This window comes from Zea mays, chromosome 5 (assembly GCF_902167145.1).
Source record: "Zea mays cultivar B73 chromosome 5, Zm-B73-REFERENCE-NAM-5.0, whole genome shotgun sequence".
Taxonomy (NCBI): domain Eukaryota; kingdom Viridiplantae; phylum Streptophyta; class Magnoliopsida; order Poales; family Poaceae; genus Zea; species Zea mays.
The window spans coordinates 166,092,601-166,117,098 of record NC_050100.1 but is presented as its reverse complement, the minus strand read 5'-3'; the positions used below and the strand labels follow the sequence as shown (position 1 = coordinate 166,117,098).

The following is a 24,498-nucleotide window of genomic DNA, read 5'->3' as shown; positions in this document are numbered from 1 at the left end:
TGTGGGAGGAAGACTTCTCCTTCTTCTCTTTGTGTGAAGAAGATTTCTTCTCATTCCCTTTTGAGGAGTCTTTCTTCTTCTCCTTCCCCTTGGAGGAGTCTTTCTTCTCCTTCCTCTTGGTGCGGGACTCTTCCGATGAAGTGCTCCCGTGGCTTGTAGTGGGCTTTTCGCCGGTCTCCATCTCCTTCTTGGCGTGATCTCTCGACATCACTTCGAGCGGTTAGGCTCTAATGAAGCACCGGGCTCTGATACCAATTGAAAGTCGCCTAGAGGGGGGGTGAATAGGGCGAAACTGAAATTCTCAAAAATAATCACAACTACAAGCCGGGTTAGCGTTAGAAATATAATTGAGTCCGCGAGAGAGGGTGCAAAACAAATCGCAAGCGAATAAGGAATGAGACATGTGGATTTGTTTTACCGAGGTTCGGTTCTTGCAAACCTACTCCCCGTTGAGGTGGTCACAAAGACCGGGTCCCTTTCAACCCTTTCCCTCTCTCAAAACGGTCCCTCGGACCGAGTGAGCTTTCCTTCTAAATCACTTGGAACACAAAGTTCCCACAAGGACCACCACAAGATTGGTGTCTCTTGCCTCAATTACAAGTGAGTTTGATCGCAATGAAGAATCAAAGAAAGAAGAAAGCAATCCAAGCGCAAGAGCTCGAAAGAACACAAGCAAATCTCTCTCTCTAATCACTAGGGAGTTGTGTGGAATTTGGAGAGGATTTGATCTCTTTTGTGTGTCTAGAATTGAATGCTAGAGCTCTTGTAAGTAGTTGGGAAGTGGAAAACTTGGATGCTATGAATGGTGGGGTGGTTGGGGTATTTATAGCCCCAACCACCAAACTAGCCGTTTGGTGAGGCTGTCTGTTCGATGGCGCACCGGACAGTCCGGTGCACACCGGACATGTCCGGTGCCCCAGCCACGTCACCAATGCCGTTGGATTCCTACCGTTGGAGTCCTGACTTCTGGGCCCGCCTGGATGTCCGGTGGCGCACCGGACATGTACTGTTGAGTGTCCGGTGCGCCAGTATGGGCACGCCTGACTTCTGCGCGCGCAGCGTGCACATTTAATGCGTCGCAGGTAGCCGTTGGCGCCGAAATAGTCGTTGCTCCGGAGTTGCACCGGACAGTCCGGTGTACACCGGACATGTCCGGTGAATTATAGCGGAGCAGCAGCGACGTTTTCCCGAGGCTGGCGAGTTCCGGAGGCCGCTCTTCCTTGGAGCACCGGACACTGTCCGGTGTACACCGGACAGTCCGGTGAATTATAGCGGAGTGCCTCTGGAAATTCCCGAAGGTGGCGAGTTTGAGTTGGAGTCCTCTGGTGCACCGGACACTGTCCGGTGGTGCACCGGACACTGTCCGGTGTACACCGGACAGTCCGGTGCCCCAGACCAGAGGTGCCTTCGGTTGTCCCTTTGCTCCTTTGTTGAATCCAATATTTGATCTTTTTATTGGCTAAGTGAGAACCTTTTACACCTGTATAACTCATACACTAGAGCAAATTAGTTAGTCCAATTATTTGTGTTGGGCAATTCAACCACCAAAATTATTTAGGAACTAGGTGTAAGCCTAATTCCCTTTCAATACTCCTCTCGACTTAGAGAGGCGAGGAGTATAGTAGTGGCTTGGGAGTTAAAGTGGTGAATTTGGGCCACCTCGTCCGAGTCGTAGTCTTCATCCCCTACGAATGGTACCTGTACACCAAACTCAACAACATTCCATATACTTTTGTGGAGTGAGGTTAGGTGAAATTTCATTAAATCACTCCACCTAGCATAATCTTCACCGTCAAAGGTTGGCGGTTTGCCTAATGGAACGGAAAGTAATGGAGTATGTTTAGAAGTACGAGGATAATGTAAGGGAATCTTACTAAACTTCTTGCGCTCATGGCGCTTAGAAGTTATGGAGGGCGCGTCGGAGCTGGAGGTAGAAGGTGATGAAGTGTCGGTCTCGTAGTAGACCACCTTCCTCATCTTCTTAATTTTGTCGCCACTCCGATGCGACTTGTGGGAAGAAGTCTTCTTTTCCTTCTTCTCCTTACTCTTCTCCTTGTTGCGGGACTCTCCCGATAGAGCTTTCTCGTTGCTTGTAGTGGGCTTTTCGCCGGTCTCCATCTCCTTCTTGGCGTGATCTCCCGACATCACTTCGAGCGGTTAGGCTCTAATGAAGTACCAGCTCTGATACCAATTGAAAGTCGCCTAGAGGGGGGGTGAATAGGGCGAAACTGAAATTCTCAAAAATAATCACAACTACAAGCCGGGTTAGCGTTAGAAATATAATCAAGTCCGCGAGAGAGGGTGCAAAACAAATCGCAAGCGAATAAGGAGTGAGACACATGGATTTGTTTTACCGAGGTTCGGTTCTCGCAAACCTACTCCCCGTTGAGGTGGTCACAAAGACCGGGTCTCTTTCAACCCTTTCCCTCTCTCAAACGGTCCCTCGAACCGAGTGAGCTTTCTCTTCTCAATCACTTGGAACACAAAGTTCCTACAAGGACCACCACAAGATTGGTGTCTCTTGCCTCAGTTACAAGTGAGTTTGATCGCAAGAAAGAATCAAGAAAGAAGAAAGCAATCCAAGCGCAAGAGCTCGAAAGAACACAAGCAAATCTCTCTCACTAGTCACTAAAGCTTTGTGTGGAATTTGGGAGAGGATTTGATCTCTTGAGTGTGTCTAGAATTGAATGCCTAGCTCTTGTAAGTGGTTGGAAGTATGAAAACTTGGATGCAATAAATGGTGGGTGGTTGGGGGTATTTATACCCCCAACCACCAAACTAGCCGTTTGGTGGGGCTGACTGTCGTATGGTGCACCGGACAGTCCGGTGCACACCGGACATGTTCGGTGCGCCAGCCACGTCACCAAAACCGTTGGGATTCGACCGTTGGAGTCCTGTCTTCTGGGCCCGCCTGGATGTCTGGTGGCACACCGGACAGGTACTGTAGAGTGTCCGGTGCGCCAGTATGGGCGTGCCTGACTTCTGCGCGCGCTGGCGCGCATTTAATGCGCTGCAGGTAGCTGTTGGCGCCGAAGTATCCGTTGCTTCGATGGCACACCGGACATGTCCGGTGAATTATAGCGGACTAGTCGTTGTGAATTCCCGAAGCTGACGAGTTCTTGACGCGCCGTTCCTTGGAGCACCGGACACTGTCCGGTGTACACCGGACAATCCGGTGAATTATAGCGGAGCGCCTCTGGATTTTCCCGAAGGTGACGAGTTTGAGTTGGAGTCCTCTGGTGCACCGGACACTGTCCGGTGGCACACCGGACAGTCCGGTGCGCCAGACCAGAGGTGCCTTCGGTTGTCCCTTTGCTTTTTGTTGAACCCCATACTTGGTCTTTTTATTGGCTAAGTGTGAACCTTTGGTACCTGTATAACTTGTACACTAGAGCAAACTAGTTAGTCCAATTATTTGTGTTGGGCAATTCAACCACCAAAATCAATTAGGAACTAGGTGTAAGCCTAATTCCCTTTCAGTTGTGTTAAAGCTAACCATATCACATTCAGTTCCACTTGTCCTTTTTTGTATGTTTTACAACAACAGGGTAAACTTCAAGAAGGGGAGTAAGGTTGAACGACATCAAACACTACATCAACACCTTTTGCAGGCACCAACGACCTTGAGTCGAGGATGACTCAAAACCAAGAAGGGAAGAATGATGAGTACATGGATGTCAACTATATGATTAAGGCTCAATCAATCATAGAGTCACAAGCTTAAGGGGGGTCGAAGTCCAGTTTATTCGCGAATCCAGTTCGGACTGCATGAGTGGGTCTCGCAAAAACAGATGCCCAAGCTACATACGAACTCCATTTTTGATGTTCTAGATACCGTTGGAAATATAAGGAGATAATCTTTCCAACCTAACTGGTCCCACGTCAATATACAGCTGGAGCTGATCAGAATCATCATAGCAAGATGATGTCCAGAATCTGCTAGAAATCAGCGGCGCTTGTTTTTGGACCTAAAGGCCTTGTACATCCTAGGGTTACTCGGCAACCCCTTGGCCACCGCCTGAGTAGAGGACAACTCCAATTCAAGTGGGGTAGGATGATGAGGACATCTCCCATATAAACAATGCATGGACCGACAACATGAGCACGTGCACGAAAACTTAATCTCTAGGTTCGTTCTAACCTAGTCAATTGTGTTTTAGAGTTTACGCTTGGTGCCATGGATGTTTTAATGATTAAAAACTTTGGATAGGACCATCAAGGACTTGGGAAAGGCTAAGGTGTTGAGGAGGAGCAGCAAGGGCGTCCACAATAGGAAGGAGATCAAGTCCGACTCGGCTATGATTCCATCTCGGGTTACAGGACCAGTCTGCACTAAAATGGTTTTCTAGGACGCATCCGAACTCTGATTGCAATGGACTTGATATGGTTGGAAAGGTAAGAAGATTATCTAACCAACCCAACTAGTCCTACCTTAAAATTCATCCGGAGTCAACGGGAATCGTCGAAACAAGTCAACACTCAAATTCTGTTTTGGTGCTGCGACACCGTCTGTTGGGTCGTTGGACTGTGTATCGTGTTGGAGCCCATTAGGGGTACATCGAGGGGTTGTGCATGCCCCTAACGTCTATTTTAACAGCAGCTGCGACCACATTAGGTTTTGGGTTTTGCTTAGATCATATCTGTCATTGAACAATATCGTCGTTCTTCGGTTTGTGAGACCCCACCTCGTGATCAATGCAGTTTTGATTACGTTCTTTCTGTTCTTGCTTGTATTCTTGATTACGCTTGCTAGGATAATCCTTCGTGGTGAGGTCACTCGTGTGTCACGGGTAATAACCAAGAGTAGTGGTGTAGTGATTGCGAGGATTCGTTCGCTCGAAGCGTTGGATCATCAACGTCGAGATCTCCACCCTATCAAATTATCCTACCTCACGGAAGATCGAGCCTAGTCCTCTATCAGTTCCTGTGGTGTAGATCCCAAATGTGATCTATTAAATTATTTTGGAGCCAATCATGCACCAGATTTGTATGGAGTGCAACCTCACGCTGAAGGATGGTTGTAAAGCCTCTCGGCGCTTCACAGGTGACAGTTGGTGCTGCAATAGAGGACTCAACTGTCTCATAATCGTCCACATCGTATGATCCTCCATGCTCATCCTCAATGATCATGTTTGTGTAGAATGATACACACATATGATCACACTAAGTAACTGGTGGGAAAAGTAATGATTTGGGCTTGTGAGAATATGAAATTGAGCCTTGAGCACCCCAAATGCCTTCTCCATGTCCTTCCATGTGCCCTCCTAGCACACAACAAACATCTACTTAGGAGTCTGTTGGAGCAGAATGGTTTTCATGAACACTAGCCACCGAGGGTAGATGCCATCGAGAAGGTGGTACCCATAGTTATACTCATAGCCATTCACCATGAAGTTCATGTTTGGTCCTTCACCGTTGAGCATGTTAATGAACAACAGTGTTTGGTTGATTACGTTAACATCATCGCTCAATTCTAGCACCCCAAAAGCATGTCAGATCCACAAGTCATACGAGGCAACTGCCTCAAGCATGATGGTCGGGGATCCAATGTTCCTCATTATGAACTATCTTCTCCCTATGGGATAGTTCCTACACTCCAATACATGCATTCTATACTCTCTATTATACCAGGAAAATTTCTTTCCTCCCCCTTAGCTAATAAACGCCTAAGGTCATCAACAGTGGGACGACGACTATACTCCGCCCCAAAACATACAATAACACCTCTACAGAATAGTTTGAGACACTCTAAGGTGGAACTTTTCCCATTTTGATGTACTCATCGATGGAGTCAGCAACACTACCATACACAAGCATGTGTAGGTCAACTACACACTTCTGGTGGGGGGAGAAACCACTGCGGGTGAGTGCATTGGTTCGAAGAGTGAAGTAGCGGGAGTGCTCACCCTAGCTCTCCAAAGATGTGAAGGAATATGCTTCTCGAATGTGGCATCTTTGATGAAAGTAGAGAGATGGATAGATACACATGTCGTTAAAGTAGTCTTACATCAACCGATCGTGGGCGGATACACGGTAACGATCGATGTATCTCCAGCATAGCCTCAATTGCCTCCTTGATGCAAAAGACTTGGAGGCAATCTCCGCCTCCGGTTGCATTATATTTTACTACAACAACTCGAAAAACTCTTCCTCGGTCATGTCAATGTTTGAGTCAGACGAAGACATCACAACAACGTTTGTTTCGAATGAAACGAGTGTGTGTGAGGAGTATGGTGGTAGAGAAATTTGAGGTGTGAGTTGTGTGAACGAGCTCAAGCACTTCTATATTTATAGACACATTTTTTTGATTTTTTTAAGTTCAAAACAAAGTGAACCAACCAGAACACAATACGTGGCGCTAGTGACAGCAGTCGTTGGGTCAGTACCGCTCGATCGACACCGACCGACGTGGGCCCGACGTTGTTGGTACCAACCCTAGCGCCTAATCGACAACCTCAACATCCGTGTGCATGTGTGGACTGTCTTTGGCACCGCGACTAACAATACCAATCGGTCGTCGGTGCCATGAGGGCGGACGGTAGCGCCCAACGGTCAACCCAGCCTAATGAGTGTGTATAAATTTAAGGGGCGTTTTAGTTTTTAGCATATATGTCCACTTAGGCTGGCTCCAGCAAGGACCACTAAAAGCTCCTCTACCCTAAATATAGAGGATCAAACGGTCATCTACGCTCTCCAGCAACATCCTCTAAACGGTCCTCTAAATTTAGAGGACGCTGCTAGATTCTCTCTATATAAAGTTTCTCTAAATGGTCATCTATCCATTTGAATACTTTAAATAACCGGTTTAGCAAAACTAAAATATATACAGTATATTTGAGAGTATGGCACATACGTATGTAAAAAAATAAAAAATGTCTCTAATATAGGTATTTGCGTATAGAGGACGTGATTTAGAGGACGTTGTTGGAGAGGAATGCGATATAGAGGATGTAATCTTTTAGAGGAGATTGTAAAGAACGGATATAAATGATGGATATAGAGGATATTGTTGGAGACATCCTTAAGACTTTGTTCAGTTAGGAGATGGAGAGTGATTAAGTCACTTTTTTTTCAATTTTGACTGATCCCCTGCTATTCACTCCTAACCAAATAAGGTATAATTAATTGTGTAGAAGTGTCGGAGAATAGGGTTTAAACCAGTATGACACCCTAAACATAGTTTAGGGATAAAAATTTATATTTTGAAGTACTATGATCTAGTCGAGAAGTGATAAAGTTAAGAAGTGCCCGTGAAATTCACTCGAGAAAATGTAATTTGCATCTACAACCCGTCCATCCTGTACATGCGTGTCACGGCGACCCAGCTCTTGGAAGTATAGAATCAGAAACAGAACAGAACACGAGAAGTTGACTATCGCGAGGTGGCCAAGAAGGAAAAGTAGCGGCGGCATGGGGTCGCCCAAGGCGGCCAAGAGCATGGTGAAGCAACGCATCTGGCGTCACCGGCTCGTCGCGCCGTTCGCTGCCGTTCTCATCACGGCCGTCGTCGTATTCTCCGGCCTGTTCGCGCAGGACCCAAGTGGTGAGCTCGACAGTTACAGTTTGGCAGCTAGTGCATCTTTCTTCTCTTGCTTTTTTTTCTCCCCTATCACCGAATTTGTATGTGTTCTTACTAGAGTTTATTGGGACTCGTAGCCACCTCGGAGTTCACTGCCGTGAACGCGGGTAACACCCTGCCAGTGCGCGATAAGTCGGAATCCACAGGTAATCGAATCTATGTGGCTTCAAAACCTGTTCCCTTGTCTTGTTTATTAATGGCTAGAAGGAGGTCTTGTCAAAGCAAGAAAGTTCTTTTTTTTTGTTCCGTTTTAGTTGGAGTTTGGGTTTTCGAATCCGGACCGGATTAGTGGGATTTAGTAATTTGATTTCGAAGGTGCAGCAGCCAGAGGATCTCCCAACAAGGAGGATCTTGCAACAGCTGCATTTGAGCAAGAATTGGATGTTGGAAATTCTGGTGTGGCATTGTTACTTCTCTTACTACTGTTTCATGTCCCAATTAATGTGAAGTGACTCGCTAATTTGATGTTCTGAATCCGTGAGTTGGCGAAATGTAGAGCCCAATCAAGCTTTCCAAGGCACCGTGCCTGCAGCAGGCGAGAGAGGGACAGCAACGGCAGTGCCGGTCCAACGAGAAAGAAGCAGTGGAGGATCTGGTATGCAGCCCTGCTATCATCGTGAAGCAGTCTCCAGATGCTACAAATGTAGCTCACACTGTCTATACTTGTTTTCTGGACTCACATCTAGAACCTGAAGAGAAGCAATCGCCCCCACAGGACCAGGAAGGAGAAGAAACCTCTGCTAAGTCAGGTACTGTACAGATACATCTATACTCGCATTGTTTGTTTCTATGCTGTGAATACACTGCTGGGTAAATGCAAAACTCTGTACTACAACTCTACAAGGCTGGACTAGTATAGGTGTATAGCAAAGATAGTGTTCCAACTTCACCTGTGCTGTCCAGCATTGAGAGAGTAAAAAGGTGCACTACAAGGCTGGTCTAGTATAGCAAATATAGTGTTCCAACTTCACCTGTGCTGTCCGGCACTGAGAGAGCAAAAAGGGCAGTTAAAGGGAAAAATGTCTTGCTTGTGATTGGTTAGTAAAGCCCTTGCTTCCAATGGAATAAAAATAAAGGTGAGGCTAGTGATATGCTTTAGTTGAACCACATGTAAATTATCATTTTGTTGAACTAGTGCCGGAGGCTCCCACATGAGGGCTTAGAATTAACAGCAGAGGTGCTTTGATTGGCAACCGATATGCTTTTTTATAAAGATATTTTGTAAAAAACAATGTCATAGAAAAGCATAAATCATGTTTTCTTTTTCTTTTTATTTCTAAATGTAGCATAATGTTCACCCATCGTGGATAATGGGACATAAGAGTTTCAAAGTGCTGAAAATAGGAATCTTGATTATTGTATCAAAGAGAGGCATGGTGCTTCATTGAAGGAAACAAAAATACATTAGCACAACTAGTAGTATCCCACTAGCTTTGCTGGTTTCTTGGATTAGGCTACCCGCAGTGAGCAACGGTACGCGAAGCGCTACTTCTGTATTTAACAGATGCAATGTTTCCTAATCTATTTATACTTTCGAAAGTATACCATGGGATGCAAAGTTTGAAACATGCCGTTCCATGAAATTTGATTTCTTTTAATGAAACAATGCTGGCTTCACATAATTACACCCTTCCAATTTGTCCAAAGAAACATATCTAACGATTTAAGGTGTGGCATACAGATGATGTTGGATTTTGAGTTATGCTGGAGTAAAAGGGCCACCATCTCCAGTCTTATTTGTTTGTTCATAGGAGATGGATACAGTCCCTTCATCACTTTTCTCCATTACTGCATCTAAATTTATGCTAACAAAATATTAATAAAATCATAGAGATATAGAAGTGAAGGGTAGGCGTGGTGCAGCAGTCACTAGACCACTGGTTCGAAACAGCCTCTTCGCGTCTGTAGGGGAAGGCTTGCCTTAGTTTATCTCTTCTCTAGATCCTATTTTTGTGGGATCCTCTAGCACTGGGTCTGCCCTGATAGAGATATAGGAGTACTTTTGGGGTTGACCTTATCAATGTTACTCTCATATCATATGACTTATCTACACATCGAGAAATGGAAGTTCCATTGCACAGAGTCTAAAAGATGAAATATGTTATGTACCTGAAGTATCTATCCAATCTAAGTCCAGCTGAGCATTTTGGTTTGATTTGGTTGTATTTTACAGTAGCGCTACAGGATGCTTTTGAGGCATTTTCTAATCTTATTCAATATTGCACAATGAAAGCAAATCATGCATCGCCAGATATATCGTTACTGATGTGATTTGATGGCCACTAAAGTACATGGTAACTTTATCCTGAACTGCATACATGTACTAACATCTAAGGCCCTGTTTGGGAACAAAGTTTTTGAAAACCACAGTTTTTGAAATACTATACTATACTTTAGTTATGACAATACCGTAGTTTATAATACCGCAGTTTTGAAAACTGAGGTCCAGAGCTAAGTTTAGAATGCCTTAAAACAACTATAGTATTTGCAATACTTCAGTTTTGAAAACAGAGATTTTACCCAGCTTGCCAAACACCATTATGTATATAATACTGCAGTATTTGAGAATACTGCAGTATTCTTCCAAAACTGCAGAAAAACTTTGTTCCCAAACACCCCTTAAAACTGTCGGCTGCATATCATTGACCAACAGGTTTAGTCCAGTACACAACATGCACACCTCGAACGGGAGCAACCGTCTGTGATCTCTCCAACCAGCGGTACGACATCTGTGAGCTTTGCGGTGATGCTCGCGCCATTGGCCGCTCCTCCACCGTAATGTACGTCCCACAGCCCCTTACTTCCAACGGTGAAGAGTGGAACATTCCAGCACAATCACGGAAGAGCCTTCCATGGATCAAGAAGGTGACTGTCAAAACCCTGAAGGCTTCCCAACAGGCGCCAAGCTGCACATCCAGGCACACCATGCCAGCCATCGTCTTTGCGTTGGGCGGGTTCACAGGAAACGTCTGGCACGACGTGAGCGACGTCCTTGTCCCTCTGTTCCTTACCGCCCGCCAGTTCGACCAAGATGTCCAGCTACTCGTCACCGACAACCGGCCCTGGTTCATCAAGAAATACTCGGCAATCCTCCGCCGCCTCACGAGACACAGTGTCATCGATTTCGATGCAGACGACGAGGTGAGGTGCTATCCGCATGTCATCGTCGGGCTGAGGAGCCACCGGGACCTCGGCATCGATCCGGACTCCACGCCGCAGAAGAACTACACGATGGTGGATTTCCGTCTGTTTGTCCGCGAAGCCTACGGACTGCCCGCGCCTGGAGTGGACATACCGTACAGGGCTGACAAAGACGAGCCCGAGAAGAAGAAGCCCCGGATGATGCTCATCGAGCGGGGCAAGACGCGGAGGCTCGTGAACACGCCTGACGTTCTACTCGGGCTTGGCTGGTTCGGCTTCGAGGTGGTCAGGGCGGATCCAAGGACCCACTCTGACCTCGAGGAGTTTGCCCGCCTAGTCGACTCGTGTGACGCGATGATGGGCGTCCACGGTGCCGGTTTGACCAACATGGTGTTCCTGAGGTCGGGCGCGGCGCTGGTGCACGTCGTGCCCTACGGGGTCGAGTTCATGGCTGACGGGTTCTACGGCGCGCCTGCGAGGGACATGGGCCTCAGGCATGTGCGGTACAGCGTCGGTCCAGACGAGAGCACGCTGCTGGAGAAGTACGGCAGGAACCATGCGGTGGTGAGAGACCCGGAGGCCGTAAGGAGCGGCGGATGGGAGAAGGTCGGGGAGGTCTACATGACCGAGCAGGACGTCGTGCTCAACGTGACGAGGTTTGGACCTAGTTTGTTGAAGGCAATAGAGTTCATTGTGTAGGTGGGTGGACGAGATGAGGTTTGTGTTAGCTATGACAATGGAACTAGTGTACACCGTCTTTTTTTTATATTAGGTTTTATTGTTTCTGCTTCTGTACAGGGTCTAAAATGTATGATGTAGTGCTCTGACCAATTTTAAGGTACAATTAGGAACAACACTGAGATAGTACTGTCCCAATCTTTGACTTTTAACTAAATAATATTATTAAAGGATCGTCCTATTCCATTCTATTCTGTCGTTACAATGAAACGTATTATTGATTTTTTTTTTGAAGGAGCTAGCTTCTGTGCTCGGACGGTGGTACACAAACTGGAGGAAGAATATGTCCTTTGTGCTCTGCTGGAGCCTCGGCTCTCAACAAACTCCTCTCTAGGTTGCTCTCCTCGGGCTTTCTATCTCAAGGAGATGTTTTCGTGGGTCGAGGTTGTATTTTTGTTTTGACTTTGTACCTTTGTACGGGGTTCAGAGAGGCCTCTCAATAACTCCCTGTACTATTTTTTTTCTTCTTTTTAATGAAATGCCACACGAGTTTATTTTGCATTGTTCGAGAAAAAAAATAGATAAATATGTTTTATAAAAAAAAGATCAAGGATTGTTTGTTTGGGATTATAATATGTCTAGATTATATAATCTAATAAATTTTATAATTATATAATCCGTGTTAAGGGCGTCTTCAACGGTACTTTAAAAACGATTTAAAAATCTCGTTATACATATTTTTGATAAGTATCGGAAAGACCCATGTTTTCTAATAATTTGTTAGATAACTACGCACTTTGAAGATTAAATTAATTACTAAATTAATCACTTCATAAATAATGGATAAATCATTCACTGCACCTTCTCGATTCTCATCTCGTGTTCATTCTGTGTGCGCATGAATTTTATATATCTTCCTGTCTTAATTCATTCAGCTGCAACAGATCCACCACCATCATGAAGAAATTAAAATATGGGATGGGCAAACTCCACTCGGAATGCCCGAACATATATCATCCCACCCAGGCCCCAGCGCCGCCAAACCAGGCCATGTCGGAATAGAATTCAAAGGGGGAATACATACAGCATTCTCTGTGCAGTGCATCTCCACAAAGCTCTACTACTGCTTCTGCTTGGAAGAGCAGGTGGACACATGCCTGACGAGCGCCTGTCCCGACTGCTGCGCGAAATGCTTCTGCCTCAGCTGCACATACGGGTAGCACAGCGTCGCCAGGACGTGCGCCGGCTTCGAGAAAGAAAGCACCTCGTACCACACCCTCTCCTCCTCGTCCACCTGTACCGAGAACCGCTCCTCTCCGGCCTGCACACACACCACAATACCACATACATATCGTCAAAGACCGAGTTTTCACCTTTTTTTCAGTTCTAGCACGTAGCAAAAAACCATGCCAACATTTCTATCCCTTGAATTTGTTTTGTGTAGATGTACCAACCAGCAGATGGCCCTGTAGAGTGCCGCTGCCGAAGGCAAACATCTTGGACCGGGAGCACCCTTTGGACGTGTCTGAATCGACGTCGGTCACATACGCTATCTGAAGCGGCAGCGTCACCCAGGGGATCAACTCCTTGTAGCAGATGCAGAACCTTGTACCTACCTTCACCGGGGTGTCCGGTTCCACGTTCGCCCACCCTAAAGCCAAGTGCCTGAAAACCACCAGTTCCTGGAATGATCATTCAAGAGGCAAAGGGGGTATCTGAATATATTGTAGCGAGAATGGACCATGAGAGCTCTCTCTGGTTCAGGATCCTTATATACCTCCATGAGAGGAGGGCAGATTTGGCATGGACAAAGGCGTCAGAACCTGAGCCGACCAGAACACGCGATCGGTTCACAAAGAATCCACGCTCGGTAAGATCCTTGTCACCTATTTCGCCACCAGCTTCGTCAGAGGTCAAGGTAGACACTGACTTTGGGCGTGTGGCGCCTTGGAGAGCTGTGTCGTAGTTGAAGCCACCAGCGGCTGCAAGGCAGGACTTCTGTTGCTCCTGCGTGGGGCGGCCCATGCACAAGAACAGACCTCCCCATGCCATGGATTCTTTGCACCGAGCGACGCCTCCTTAAGTCCTTATCCTGAAAGAATGTTTTGCGGCGGTTAATCGATATGGTGAAATCAGTCGCATCACATGGGGGCAGCTACTGGATCATACTCTATTTTAGCTGGGAGAATGAGAGATGATTTGCATGTTTTGGCAGATTCATAATGATTGTGCATAGCATACATATCTGAAGGCCAACGGTGCTCCCTTCAGCACAACACATGTGCCTTGGCAAGCATGAATCTAAAATAAATGAGGGTTCATTCTGATTTGAGACGCTACAAATCAGGCATGGACACATGATGGGGTGTTAATTACATGATTTAGCTAATGCACTGCTATCATGTGCTTTGGTTCACCGGTATGGACAACACATGGTGAATCAAAGGTCCTAGACAGGCAGAGATCATTTCAGAGTACAGATGAGATAAACAATAGCTGGACACATCTGCATCATTCACAGACACAACAAGTGCACTATTACATAGTTGTGGCTCAAGGATAAGGTGTCTAGTTTAGTTTCTACTGCTATGGTTGGAATTATATCCACACATGGGATTGCTTGTTACCAAGTTTCAGGGATTTTGGGATTTATGGCCAGTATGGCTGTATCTCATTCCTTCTGAAACTGACTGAATGTAAGATTAGCTGATAAAATGACGGAGCATTTCGAACCTCATGGGTGCCTACTAGAATCACCCTATCTGTTATTAGAGCATCTTCAGAAGACCCTGCAAATTCTACCCTCCATATCTTCATTTGGCTATCCATTCCAAAGATACAAACCATATTACTCGTCCCCCCAGCAACGTCCCCCCAGCAAACCAGCCAAATCTCAGTCCTCCATCCCTTAATTCACATTCTATTGGTATTCAAATTATTTGTAATGGCTATGGTAACACTTATTATTTGCAAAGAATTTTATTCTTCAACATCTCTAATTTCAAAGGTTTAAATTGCAACACCTATTTTCAACTAATTATTACAATCATATATTAACATAGTCTTGCATCCAATGATGATAAACCCAACAAACATTGTCTGACAAAGCCACGATGGCTCATTTCTGATTTTTGCACATGCGCAAGATAATCATGTTCAGTTACAGGCTCACCATTTCTATGTTCTGTACCTGTGCAACTGCAAGATCGCACAAAGGTCAATTGTCGAATGATGTGATTTGAACATCCTGAAAGGGAGGCGCTACTGGCTTGGCTGGACAAAATTGATGAAAGCAAGGCATCGAAATTGCAAAGAATCTATGTAATTTCAGTAAGTAATCATACGGATTTCTCCAAATCAACACTAGTTCCCATACAAATCTTGTTTTCCGCTTCTCACACCCACAGCATCTAATTACACGAACATGAAGCTAGAACATCACAGCATAATTGCCAAAAAAAAGGCAGCATGGACACGTTAACTAGAATTTTACCTTGAACGGGCATTTCATCAAACACCTAAACTACAAGCAGCAGCAGTCTAGCAGCATATAGAGCAGAAGCAGCACGGAGCAGAGTAAACAACCACAATCAGAGGAAAATCAACAACCACAAGCAATCACATCAACCCATGGCAGCATGCATGGAATACCGTGCGGCAAGGCCCAAGGCGGACGCTCTTTTAGTGCTATAGCCATGGACCCCAAAACACAAGGTCAGTAATCCAAACCTTGGCACGGTGCCAAGGTAGTTGTCTTATCTAGAAAGAACTACAAGGGTCCTCACTTTATTGGAGAAAGAGACCTGAGTCGTTGGGTGTGTATAGGAGAGTGCAGTCTGCCGCGGCCGACAATGTTGGAGATTGGAGAAAGCAGATAGAAGGGAACGAGGTAGAGGTGTTAAAAGAAAATTCTCCACCGGGTTTTATCATCCTATAAGGGCTAGTTTGGGAACCATATTTTCCCATGGTATTTTCATTTTCCCAAGGGAAGTTAGTTCATTTTCCCTTAAGTTTTGGTGCTTGACGGCCATCACAAATCTTATGGACTAACTAGTTTGTCTAACTGATTTCACCATATCGATTAACCGCCGCAAAACATTCTTTCAGGATAAGGACTTAAGGAGGCGTCGCTCGGTGCAAAGAATCCATGGCATGGGGAGGTCTGTTCTTGTTCGGTGAAAACAGAAAACATGTTGTTCTCAGAGAGCCACTGAAAACACACCTTCCAAAAAGACCAGAACACATCATTAGGGTAGAAAACAGAAAACACATGTTTCATAATAATACTAGGATCAGTCGTCTTCAGGTGGCAAGCAGCAGGCAAGCCCTATATATGACCATAATGTCTTGCTCTTGGCTGGCAATTAATTAGGCAAAGACGACGACATGCTAGATAATGCCACTAACCACACAAAGAAATGCTAGACGACGACATGTCCCAACCCAAGACACACACCACAAAAGGTGATGGCTGCCCTACTAATTAATTAATCAACTGGCACAAGTACACTCAAAAGTGATTTCCAGTCAAAAGATACGCATCGAGACGACATGTGGAGATCTCCAAGATACTCGAATATTACAGTACATCTCTAAGAACTTCTCCCAGCTCCTTGTCGGCATATATAGTCTACCGACAGCAGGCAAATACATCGTTACTAGTTACGACTACTGCCAACTCCAAAGAAGATCTGGGGAAATGCACCAAAGAAAAAAATGGACAGAAGCATGCACAATCCACTATCTGCACTAAACAACAGCTGTCTAGATTTCTCTTTATTTTTATTCTTTTATTCCTGTGCAGCCAATAGAAATCAAACATGAAGTTTTTTTTCTGGAAAATGACTGCTAATCCAGAATTTCTGTAGTCTCTTTAGTCTATTAAGTTGTAACAGCAGAAAAAAACTGAAACTTACCGCCACATAAGCCTCCCATACAGAATCACTATCGACGGATATCTTGTTCTTGTTCCAATCCCAACCAAAGCCACTTGTTTGTAGCATACCATTGATGATAGTGTGGATCAGGAAGCTTGATAAATTCATGGCATAATGATAGAACACCTCTCAACACCTCATTAAAATAGCGTCTAATTGATTCAAGTGACCACCCGTATGAGCTACGAATCATCCTCATCTTAGTGCCATGACCCACTACAAGCAAAAAGATAGCAACCTTTTCTTCTACCGACACATTCAAGGTGTCACACATATCGCACCTCTCACGTAAGATAGTGCATAGGTCCGAAAAGGATCTCTTAGTTAGACGCAAACTGTCATAGCAATAAACATTTGATCCTTGATACAGATTCCTTAGCATTTGTTTCCGACCAGCTACATCTCTCTCTATCACCTCAGAGGGATCCATAAGATGTCTAGGTCTTTTCCGATAATAATATTCCGCAATCATGCCCATGACAGTTGCAACAAATAAGGATGCTACTCTCAGCCTCTTCTTCCTACGCCTCTCTCTCATTTCCTCCAAATTTCTTCTAACCAATTCTAAGTTGTTGTGAGACATCTACAGCAGATAAACCATACATCATAAGCACACTTGACAAAACATTATATATATATATATATCACTAATTCAAAGAAGAACAGGTGAACAGAATGATATGTATATGTATACGGTGCATGCAAGACCGGCAAATTAAATAAAGCAATGCAATGCGAATATAGAATGCAATGCAAATATGCACTGGGGGAACATTCGTCTTTCACAAGTGAGCAGGCAAGGTAGGCATGGTTCCACATGAGCTGATCCACACCCAACAAAAGGATTTATTTGGCCAACGGTTCTCAGCTGGAGAGCTCCTAGGCATGGTTCCACATGAGCTGGTCCAGCTGGGCGAGCCATTTTGACTCGCTGACCAGCAAATCGAATCTTAACGTTGATAGATATATATCTGCTGAGTTACCTGATCCTAGTGCTGATCCGTTAGGATTCTTCCTGGTTGAAGAGTTTATGATACAAGACCCGTGTGGTTCAGCTAATCCAAATAGTCCTTGCACGAGAGATGGCTATTGTTTAAAAGGCCTAAGTCATTTAGATCTGAAACAGTTTTTTTTTTACGAAGCTGGCTACCCACTATACAGGCGCAGAAAAATGGTATTCTTGCCTGGAAAGGGAATGTACAAGTAGATAGTCTATGGGTTGTGCCACATAGTCTATCTGTGCACTGTGCTCAAGAAATGCCAGGCACATATTGATGTTGAGGCCTGTAACCAAACCTATCTGATCAAGTGTCTATTAAGTATGTCAACAAAGGATTTGACTGTGCATAGAATGAGGTTCAAGAATCGTGAGTCATCTGCTTCAGAATCTACAAAGGGTGACGGTACAGTAGATCAAGAAAAGACTAGCTCTGATGGTATCGATGAAATTGCTGAATATATGAAATCTAGATATCTTTCTTGCTGTGAGGATACATGGAGGCTGTTCGGGTTTGAGTTTCATGGTAAATTTCCTCTGCGGAGTGTCTTTTCGTGCATCTACCAGGATTGAACTTTGTTATATTGCAAGAGGAAACTGATCTGCAGAGCGTTGTCAATAATCAGAGGCAATTGTAAGAATGCAATTGTCGCGGGCGCACCTACAGCAGTGTCGCCGCCTACAGTAGCTACGGCAGGCCAGTAGCTACGGCTCGCACCTACAGCAGCAGTGTCGCCGCCTCGCCGGGGACGACGGATATCGCGGGCGCGGCACCCCCGTGCCCGTTCCCGTCCTCGTTCGCTTGTCTGATTAGATCCCCATCTGGCCGTTCGCACCCCCTCTCACGAAGGCACGCAGCCGAGCTCGCAGCGCACGCAGGGGCGGGGAGAACCGGACAAGTCAGAAGGTCCATCCGCGACGCGACCGCGACCCGCAAGGCAGGCGAGCCCGCCGAGGCGGAGGAGGGCACCTCGAGATCTCCTCAGCGCGGCTCGCGGGTCAGAAGCAGCGAGGTGGGGGAAGGGTGCTCACCCTGTCGCGAGGGAAGGCTGCTGTCGAGGTGAGGCACGCGTGAGCAGCGAGGATGGACCGGGAGGTGAGGCAAGAGCGGAGGATGCACCGTGCCGGCCGCCGCCGAGCTTCACGCGTGCACTGCTGGGAGGAGCTTTTTGCTATTATAGTATTCCTTTTATCAGGCTGCTCTCTTTTAGTACTTACAATTTTATCTTCTCTATAATAGTACTTACAAGTGAACATATCCTTTAAAATAGTATTTTAACCCATTTTTAATTGTTTTCATTTTATTTTCTTATTTCTCACCACCTAAATTAGCCGTACTGCTATATCAGTTCTAGCAGGAATTCATACTGCCAATGCTAGTATTTGTGTCTAGTTTGCTTAGATGCTATTGACCGGCTGAGGGATGAGGGTCACCAGCAACCGTTTGAACATGTTCTTGTCAAGGTAGATAGTAGTAGTTTTGTATATTATTTTTATTTGGCATGAAGATGGAAGACGAATGATAGACAAGGGAATTACTTGGAGTTGTTCAGCCGTGGATGATAGCTACTGTGATATATAACCTAACCGGTCAGTACGTCAGTAATAAATATGATCACACTTGTTGATGCATCTGAGAATTACACCTGCGATATCTAGTCTGTTGTATGTATGTATGTATGCATTCTTGTGATGAATAGAGATGTGGAGGGAGAGAGGAAAAGTAGGGAGTACGGTGCTGAGAAATAAGAAAAGAAAATAGAAATGATTAAAAAGAGGTCGAAGTACTATTTTAAAGAATAGGGTTACCTATGAATACTATTATGGAGAAGGTAAAATTATAAGTACTAAAAAGAAGAAGCCTAATGAAATGAGTATTATAATAACAAAAGCTCCTGCTGGGAGGGAGGGGAGAGGAATCGTTTTCTGTCTTCACAAGCTAAGAATCTGTTGTGGGCTTTAGATTTGGGCTAGGAAAGTGAGTGGAATGTTGATTTCCAATTTCAAGTGCATCCAAACAGGCTTGCCCTAGAATCTAATTCTAATTCAGCCCAATTAAGACCAAACAAACAGGCCCTCAGGGTTGACAAGCAGTAGAGGGAGCATTTTACTTGCATGAAGGATAAAGAAGCATGTTACTGCGGCCATTTATATGAACCAAACCGAAACTTGACCACAGTATTGTCCTCGCCTCAAATTCAGTAGTTTATTCATATAATATATCACTGAACATTACATCCTCGTCTCAAGTTCAGTAGTTTATTCATATATCACTGGAACATCACAGCCAGGCCTAAGCAATAAAGTTTACACGTTGAGGCCTAACTGGTCATAAAATACATCAGAGACCGGAGATCGCTTTCAGTAGTTCGTTAAGATTTTGTCTCGTGAGACACCATCTGCTACAAGGGATAAGGTGAGTTCCTGTAAAGTAGAGAGCGTCATCAGTATCATCAATTCATCATTGCATCCACACGAAAAAAGCTGGTGGTGCGGTTAGTTGATGCAGGTCAGAGAAGGGAGTGCATGAGAGCCAGAGGTAGAAAGGTTTTAGGATTCAGCATGCTAAATAGATGATGAGCCAGATCTCATTAGACTAATTTTGATCTAGGATGCTACAGTTAGTAAGTTTAGGGATGTAGGTCTCCATTTTAAATATATAGTACTTAAGTGTTTACATGCACAGTTTGATGCAGTAGCAGTTCGACTCACAAGTAGCAAACAATTTTTGTCATAGGCTCAGCATGCTTAATAGTAAAGTTATGCAAAAAGAGTCTTGAAACAACAACAATGCACACCTCCTGCATTTCATTCGGTCCACAAAGTATGGCTCCTGTAGAAGATGGATTTACTATGTTCTTGTTTCTGAAGAAAGCATCCTGCAAGATTAATGTCATTAGAAGGATGTCTCAATAAGACAAAACAATGGTGGAGCATTTCTTGTATTACCTGAACATATCCTCGTTCACCTTTCCAGCTGTCATCTGGTTGTGATAAGACTGGTATTATTTTAATTCCAGTTGACTCCCAGTTACTAAGCCTTTCCTGCCAAACAGAAAATTATGTATCTTTGTTATGTGAGCTAAAGGCTTCTCCGGCAAATACACGACTTGCATACAGTACATAGGGGAAATTTCTCCAACCTGGTATGACATAGATTTCAGACTTGTATCACCATAATAAAGCCTCACATCAGCTCTTTCTTTGGCAGCGAAACCGAACTCGATAAGTGATCGAATCGCACTGCATCAAAAATACAGGAGATTAATTTGGGAAAGATCAGAGGAGGCCCAAAACTTAAGAGTAGAAGCAAAATTAGCTAGTCAGCCACAATGCAGATGGAAACTGAAATAGTATTCTTGAGGATTATGATTTCCATCTATGGATGACCTAGTCCCTGACCATAGTTTGTTGCTGCAGTAGGTAGTTGATAGCATGTCAATTGTCAAACTCAAAGTTGTCAGCAACTACTTGTAGGAGGCTCTGGTAGTCTGTTAGGCACGGTAGCAATAGTAACCGGAAATTAATTTCGTATGACGTCCACGATTCAAATGTGTTGTCTCATCTCACCTCTGCGGTTGCAACCATAAAAGAACTTGTAGTTTGCTAATTTGGAGAAGACCTTAAAACCCCAAAAACATTTTTATTAAGAAAGCTTTCTTTTTCTTGATTTATTACTACGTGAAATGGATGCACACAAGGAGACCTCAAACGTACTCAACCTTGAGCAGATGCATAAGAACACGTGAGGCCATGATAATAACCACAACAGATACGAGACACCCTATTGCAAGGGGGGCTGCGACCATCCCTTCTACCCCAGTGGCCACAAATTACACAGAAACTGACGGGAGAGAGTGACTCTGGGCAGGAAGTAAATGGAATCATCAGAAGCAGCGGCGCAGATGGCAATGAGGAACAGCAAGATGTGGCTTCTGCTTCACAGCAGCAACAGAGCTCAGCTAGTCGGCTGGTTGAAACTAATTCTAGCTCTGCTCCAGGATGAGGATGGTTAAACAACGTCCATTCTTATTTGTTGATTAAGCATACCAACTCTAGGATGGTAAAACAACGTCCATTCTTCGGCTGGTTGAAACGATTAATGAAGAAAAGAAGGTTTGATGGCATTCTTCCTACAAACAGACACAATTACAGCGGCTCATCAAGAGGTGCTGCATCAGCACGGTAAATAAATATGAAGAGACCGTCCGTAGATTATATGATTTATTTATGTGGAGTAAATATAAGGACAGATGTATTGAGTAGAGAAACAAGGGACGAGAATGACCTGATCCCCGTCCCCGCCGCGAAGATGAGCACGGTCTGCGCGACGTCGGGCGGATTTATCCTGTCGAGGGGGAACCCCTTCCCCGTGACGGCGCCGAGCTCCACAACATCCCCGTCTCGGAGGGCGCAGAGCCGCCCCGCGGTAGCTCCCGGCACGCTTTTGACGAGGAATTCGAACCGGGGCCCCGCTTTAGGCGGCGAGGAGATGACCATGTACGCCGGCTTGAGCTCCTCGCCGGGTACGCGGATCAGGAGGTATTGGCCCGGGTTCGTGTACGAGTCCACGAGGTCCGTGGCGTCAGATAGGTCGACGGCGATGAGGGAGACGGAGCCGTCGTCGGTGGCAGCACTGATGGCGGAGACGGGTGCAGGGGTCCAGAGGGCCGTGTCCTGCTTGACAGCGTAGGCCGTGGTCAAGGAGCGGAAGCGGCTGCGGAGTAAGGGGAGCGCGCGCATTGGGAGCGGAGAGGCGGAGGAGAAGAGGTGGGCACGGAGGGCGAGTCGGGGAGGCATCGAGGGCCTCGGGGCTGCGGAGACGGCGGCCATTGCGACGGGTTGGGGCGGGGGAGGGGGAGTGAGTCGGAGTGTCGGACTGGAGACGTGGGAGGCGCCGGCTGAAGAACGGATAGAGGGTGCTGCGCCCTGGCTGCCGTTTTATGGGTCTCTTTCATTGATTGATTGATGCTTCAGTGTAATTCTGGATACAGTCTCAGAAAATCTCCAAAAGTTAACTAATTATATAAATAAAATATCAATGTTTTCTATAATATTTTTATATTATAAAAATATAGACAATGATAAATCTAATAGATACATTCTTGATTAAAATGTCTAAAAATTTACTAAATATATAGGTAGAAACATTAATGCTTTTATACTAAATAAATATGTTAGAAAAGTACATATCGATAAATCGAATAATACTTATTTGATATTTTAACTATATATACTTTTATATATAATTGATCAATTTAACTTACTTTAATTGGTATAGGATAAACTTTAGCTTCTTGCTAAACTTTACTCATATGAATTGAAGTGCTAAAGTTTAGCTCCTTGAAGTGTTTGGACTACTCTAATAAAGTTTATCACATTAGAATAAAAAGACACACATGCCCCTAATGTGGAGAGAGATAATGAGGTTGGAGGGTATAGGGTGGAAATAGGGTTCTCTGGCCCATGTTTAGCTCCTTTTAGCACTCCTTGAGGAGCTTATGAGATAATATGTGCTAAATTTTATCACACCACCTTTAGCTCTCCTGTTTAGATCACCAAATGGCTAAAAGTAGCTAAAAAGCTGCTAAAGATTATCTCGGGATTGAAACAGGGCCTTAGTCTTTTGTTATAAACGGAAAGAGTATAACTTACATGCACATGTATAGCGCTAGGGACAAGAGAAATTTCATGATCACCGGTCCTACGAGGCGGTAGTTATAATGCTGAGACTGACTTCAACGGTTCCTCCTAAATTTCTCCCCCTATATCCCACTCACGTGTCACGTCAGCGTTCTCTCTCCCCCTATTTCTCCATACTCTACAACGGTTCCCCCTATATCTATCCTCTAAACCCCACCACAACAATATTATATACTTTCTTCATCAACTAACTCAACTACCATCCAATATTAATATTATTTTTATTTCTTATTTCTACAGTACACGGGGATAACTACCATTAAATATTAATTTAATTTTTATTTCTTATTTGCACAGTACACGGGCATTCGTACCATGACATATTAATTTTATTTGTATTTGTTATTTGAACAGTACACCGGCGTCACGTGTTCCACAATTAATTACCAAACGCCATAATTAGTATTAATACGGTCTTATAAATACGGTTCCATTTTATGTTTTTTAAAAAAAAGGAATTAACATTCTTCTCGTACACGACACGATTGGCTTCCAGCACACGACTGTCTTCTCCGGCAAGCCACGACCCTCTGGCTTCCTTCACACACCGAAGCTATCTTTAAATAAGGTCCCCCTGCGGGCATGCTCCACCCACCTACACATTCGTGTCTTCTGTTTCATCCGACATTCCATCAAAAATACATACTACGTAGTCTAAGTTGAGCTCGTGATGGACTCATTGCGAAGCCTGGTGTTGTCTTCATCGTCCGATGAGTCCGACGATGAGATCGATAACCTTTTGCTTTGGCACCATGTTGAGCACCATGTAATCGGAGACACGAGCATGCGTCGTAGGCGCTCCTCATTGCCTCGCCGTGTTATCCATAGGGATCACGCTGCTGGAGAAAATCTCATCAAGCACCACTACTTCGGACCTAATCCAGTGTATCCATCCCATGTATTTCGTCGATGGTACGTTTCCTAAGTAATATTTTGACTTTCATTTGGAGCTTCACATTCTTATTTTTTGCGTTGTTTTCGATTTTAGGTTTCGGATGCAACGTCCTTTGTTTCTACGTATCCTTCGTGTCGTTCAACGAGAAGACGATTACTTCACAGTAAGATGTGATGCAACTGGTTTAGCAGGTCTTGGTCCATTGCAAAAAGTATGTGCTGCTTTGCGTATCCTTGCGTACGGGTTACTGAAAGGGAATTAGGCTTACACCTAGTTCCTAAATAATTTTGGTGGTTGAATTGCCCAACACAAATTGTTGGACTAACTAGTTTGCTCTAGGTTATATGTTCTACAGGTGCCAAAGGTTCATCTATAACTATACGAAATCGACTGTCCGGAATACCGTAGATTATTCCGGACAGGAGAAGCTTTTTGGAAAAACAGGCCAAGCGCGGACCGTCCGGGCCCTTGCGGCGGACCGTCCGCGACACAAGAATGACCCTCGGACAGAACCAATGTAAAAAACACAAGTTTCCACTACGGACTGTCCGAAGGAAAAGCAAAGACC

General features: G+C 44.8%; 3 protein-coding genes across 25 annotated transcripts; 1 reads left to right on the top strand and 2 right to left on the bottom strand.

The window, feature by feature from the left end:
• The first annotated feature begins 7,303 nt into the window (after window positions 1-7,303).
• On the top strand, window positions 7,304-11,959 carry LOC100276980 (uncharacterized). Of its 18 annotated transcripts, none has more exons than XM_035967892.1 (7): window positions 7,308-7,543; window positions 7,657-7,725; window positions 7,904-7,975; window positions 8,076-8,174; window positions 8,266-8,328; window positions 10,233-11,376; window positions 11,694-11,959. In XM_035967892.1, exons 1-7 carry the CDS (start codon window positions 7,411-7,413, stop codon window positions 11,698-11,700), a joined length of 1,587 nt encoding a protein of 528 aa, XP_035823785.1. In that variant the 5' UTR covers window positions 7,308-7,410; the 3' UTR covers window positions 11,701-11,959. The 18 variants fall into 18 exon arrangements, with proteins under 18 accessions (XP_035823788.1, XP_035823793.1, XP_035823789.1 ...); XM_035967891.1 differs by having other exon boundaries at window positions 7,901-7,975; XM_035967900.1 differs by lacking the exon at window positions 11,694-11,959 and having other exon boundaries at window positions 7,306-7,543; window positions 7,638-7,725; window positions 7,834-7,975; window positions 10,233-11,649.
• Window positions 11,960-12,242: 283 nt separating this feature from the next.
• Window positions 12,243-18,537, bottom strand: LOC100275206 (uncharacterized). Of its 6 annotated transcripts, none has more exons than XM_035967860.1 (5): window positions 18,365-18,537; window positions 16,315-16,918; window positions 13,176-13,490; window positions 12,853-13,063; window positions 12,243-12,719 (listed from the first exon to the last, which is right to left on the bottom strand). In XM_035967860.1, exons 3-5 carry the CDS (start codon window positions 13,448-13,450, stop codon window positions 12,519-12,521), a joined length of 687 nt encoding a protein of 228 aa, XP_035823753.1. In that variant the 5' UTR covers window positions 13,451-13,490; window positions 16,315-16,918; window positions 18,365-18,537; the 3' UTR covers window positions 12,243-12,518. The 6 variants fall into 6 exon arrangements, with proteins under 6 accessions (XP_035823753.1, XP_035823752.1, XP_035823751.1 ...); XM_035967859.1 differs by having other exon boundaries at window positions 17,994-18,513; XM_035967858.1 differs by having other exon boundaries at window positions 16,315-17,934; window positions 18,051-18,513.
• Window positions 18,538-19,431: 894 nt separating this feature from the next.
• LOC100282665 (uncharacterized) lies at window positions 19,432-22,267 on the bottom strand. The gene is made up of 5 exons (NM_001155573.2): window positions 21,621-22,267; window positions 20,476-20,575; window positions 20,282-20,377; window positions 20,131-20,211; window positions 19,432-19,756 (listed from the first exon to the last, which is right to left on the bottom strand). The coding sequence occupies exons 1-5, from the start codon at window positions 22,163-22,165 to the stop codon at window positions 19,694-19,696; spliced, it is 885 nt and encodes a 294-aa protein (NP_001149045.1). The 5' UTR covers window positions 22,166-22,267; the 3' UTR covers window positions 19,432-19,693.
• Between the last annotated feature and the right edge of the window lie 2,231 nt (window positions 22,268-24,498).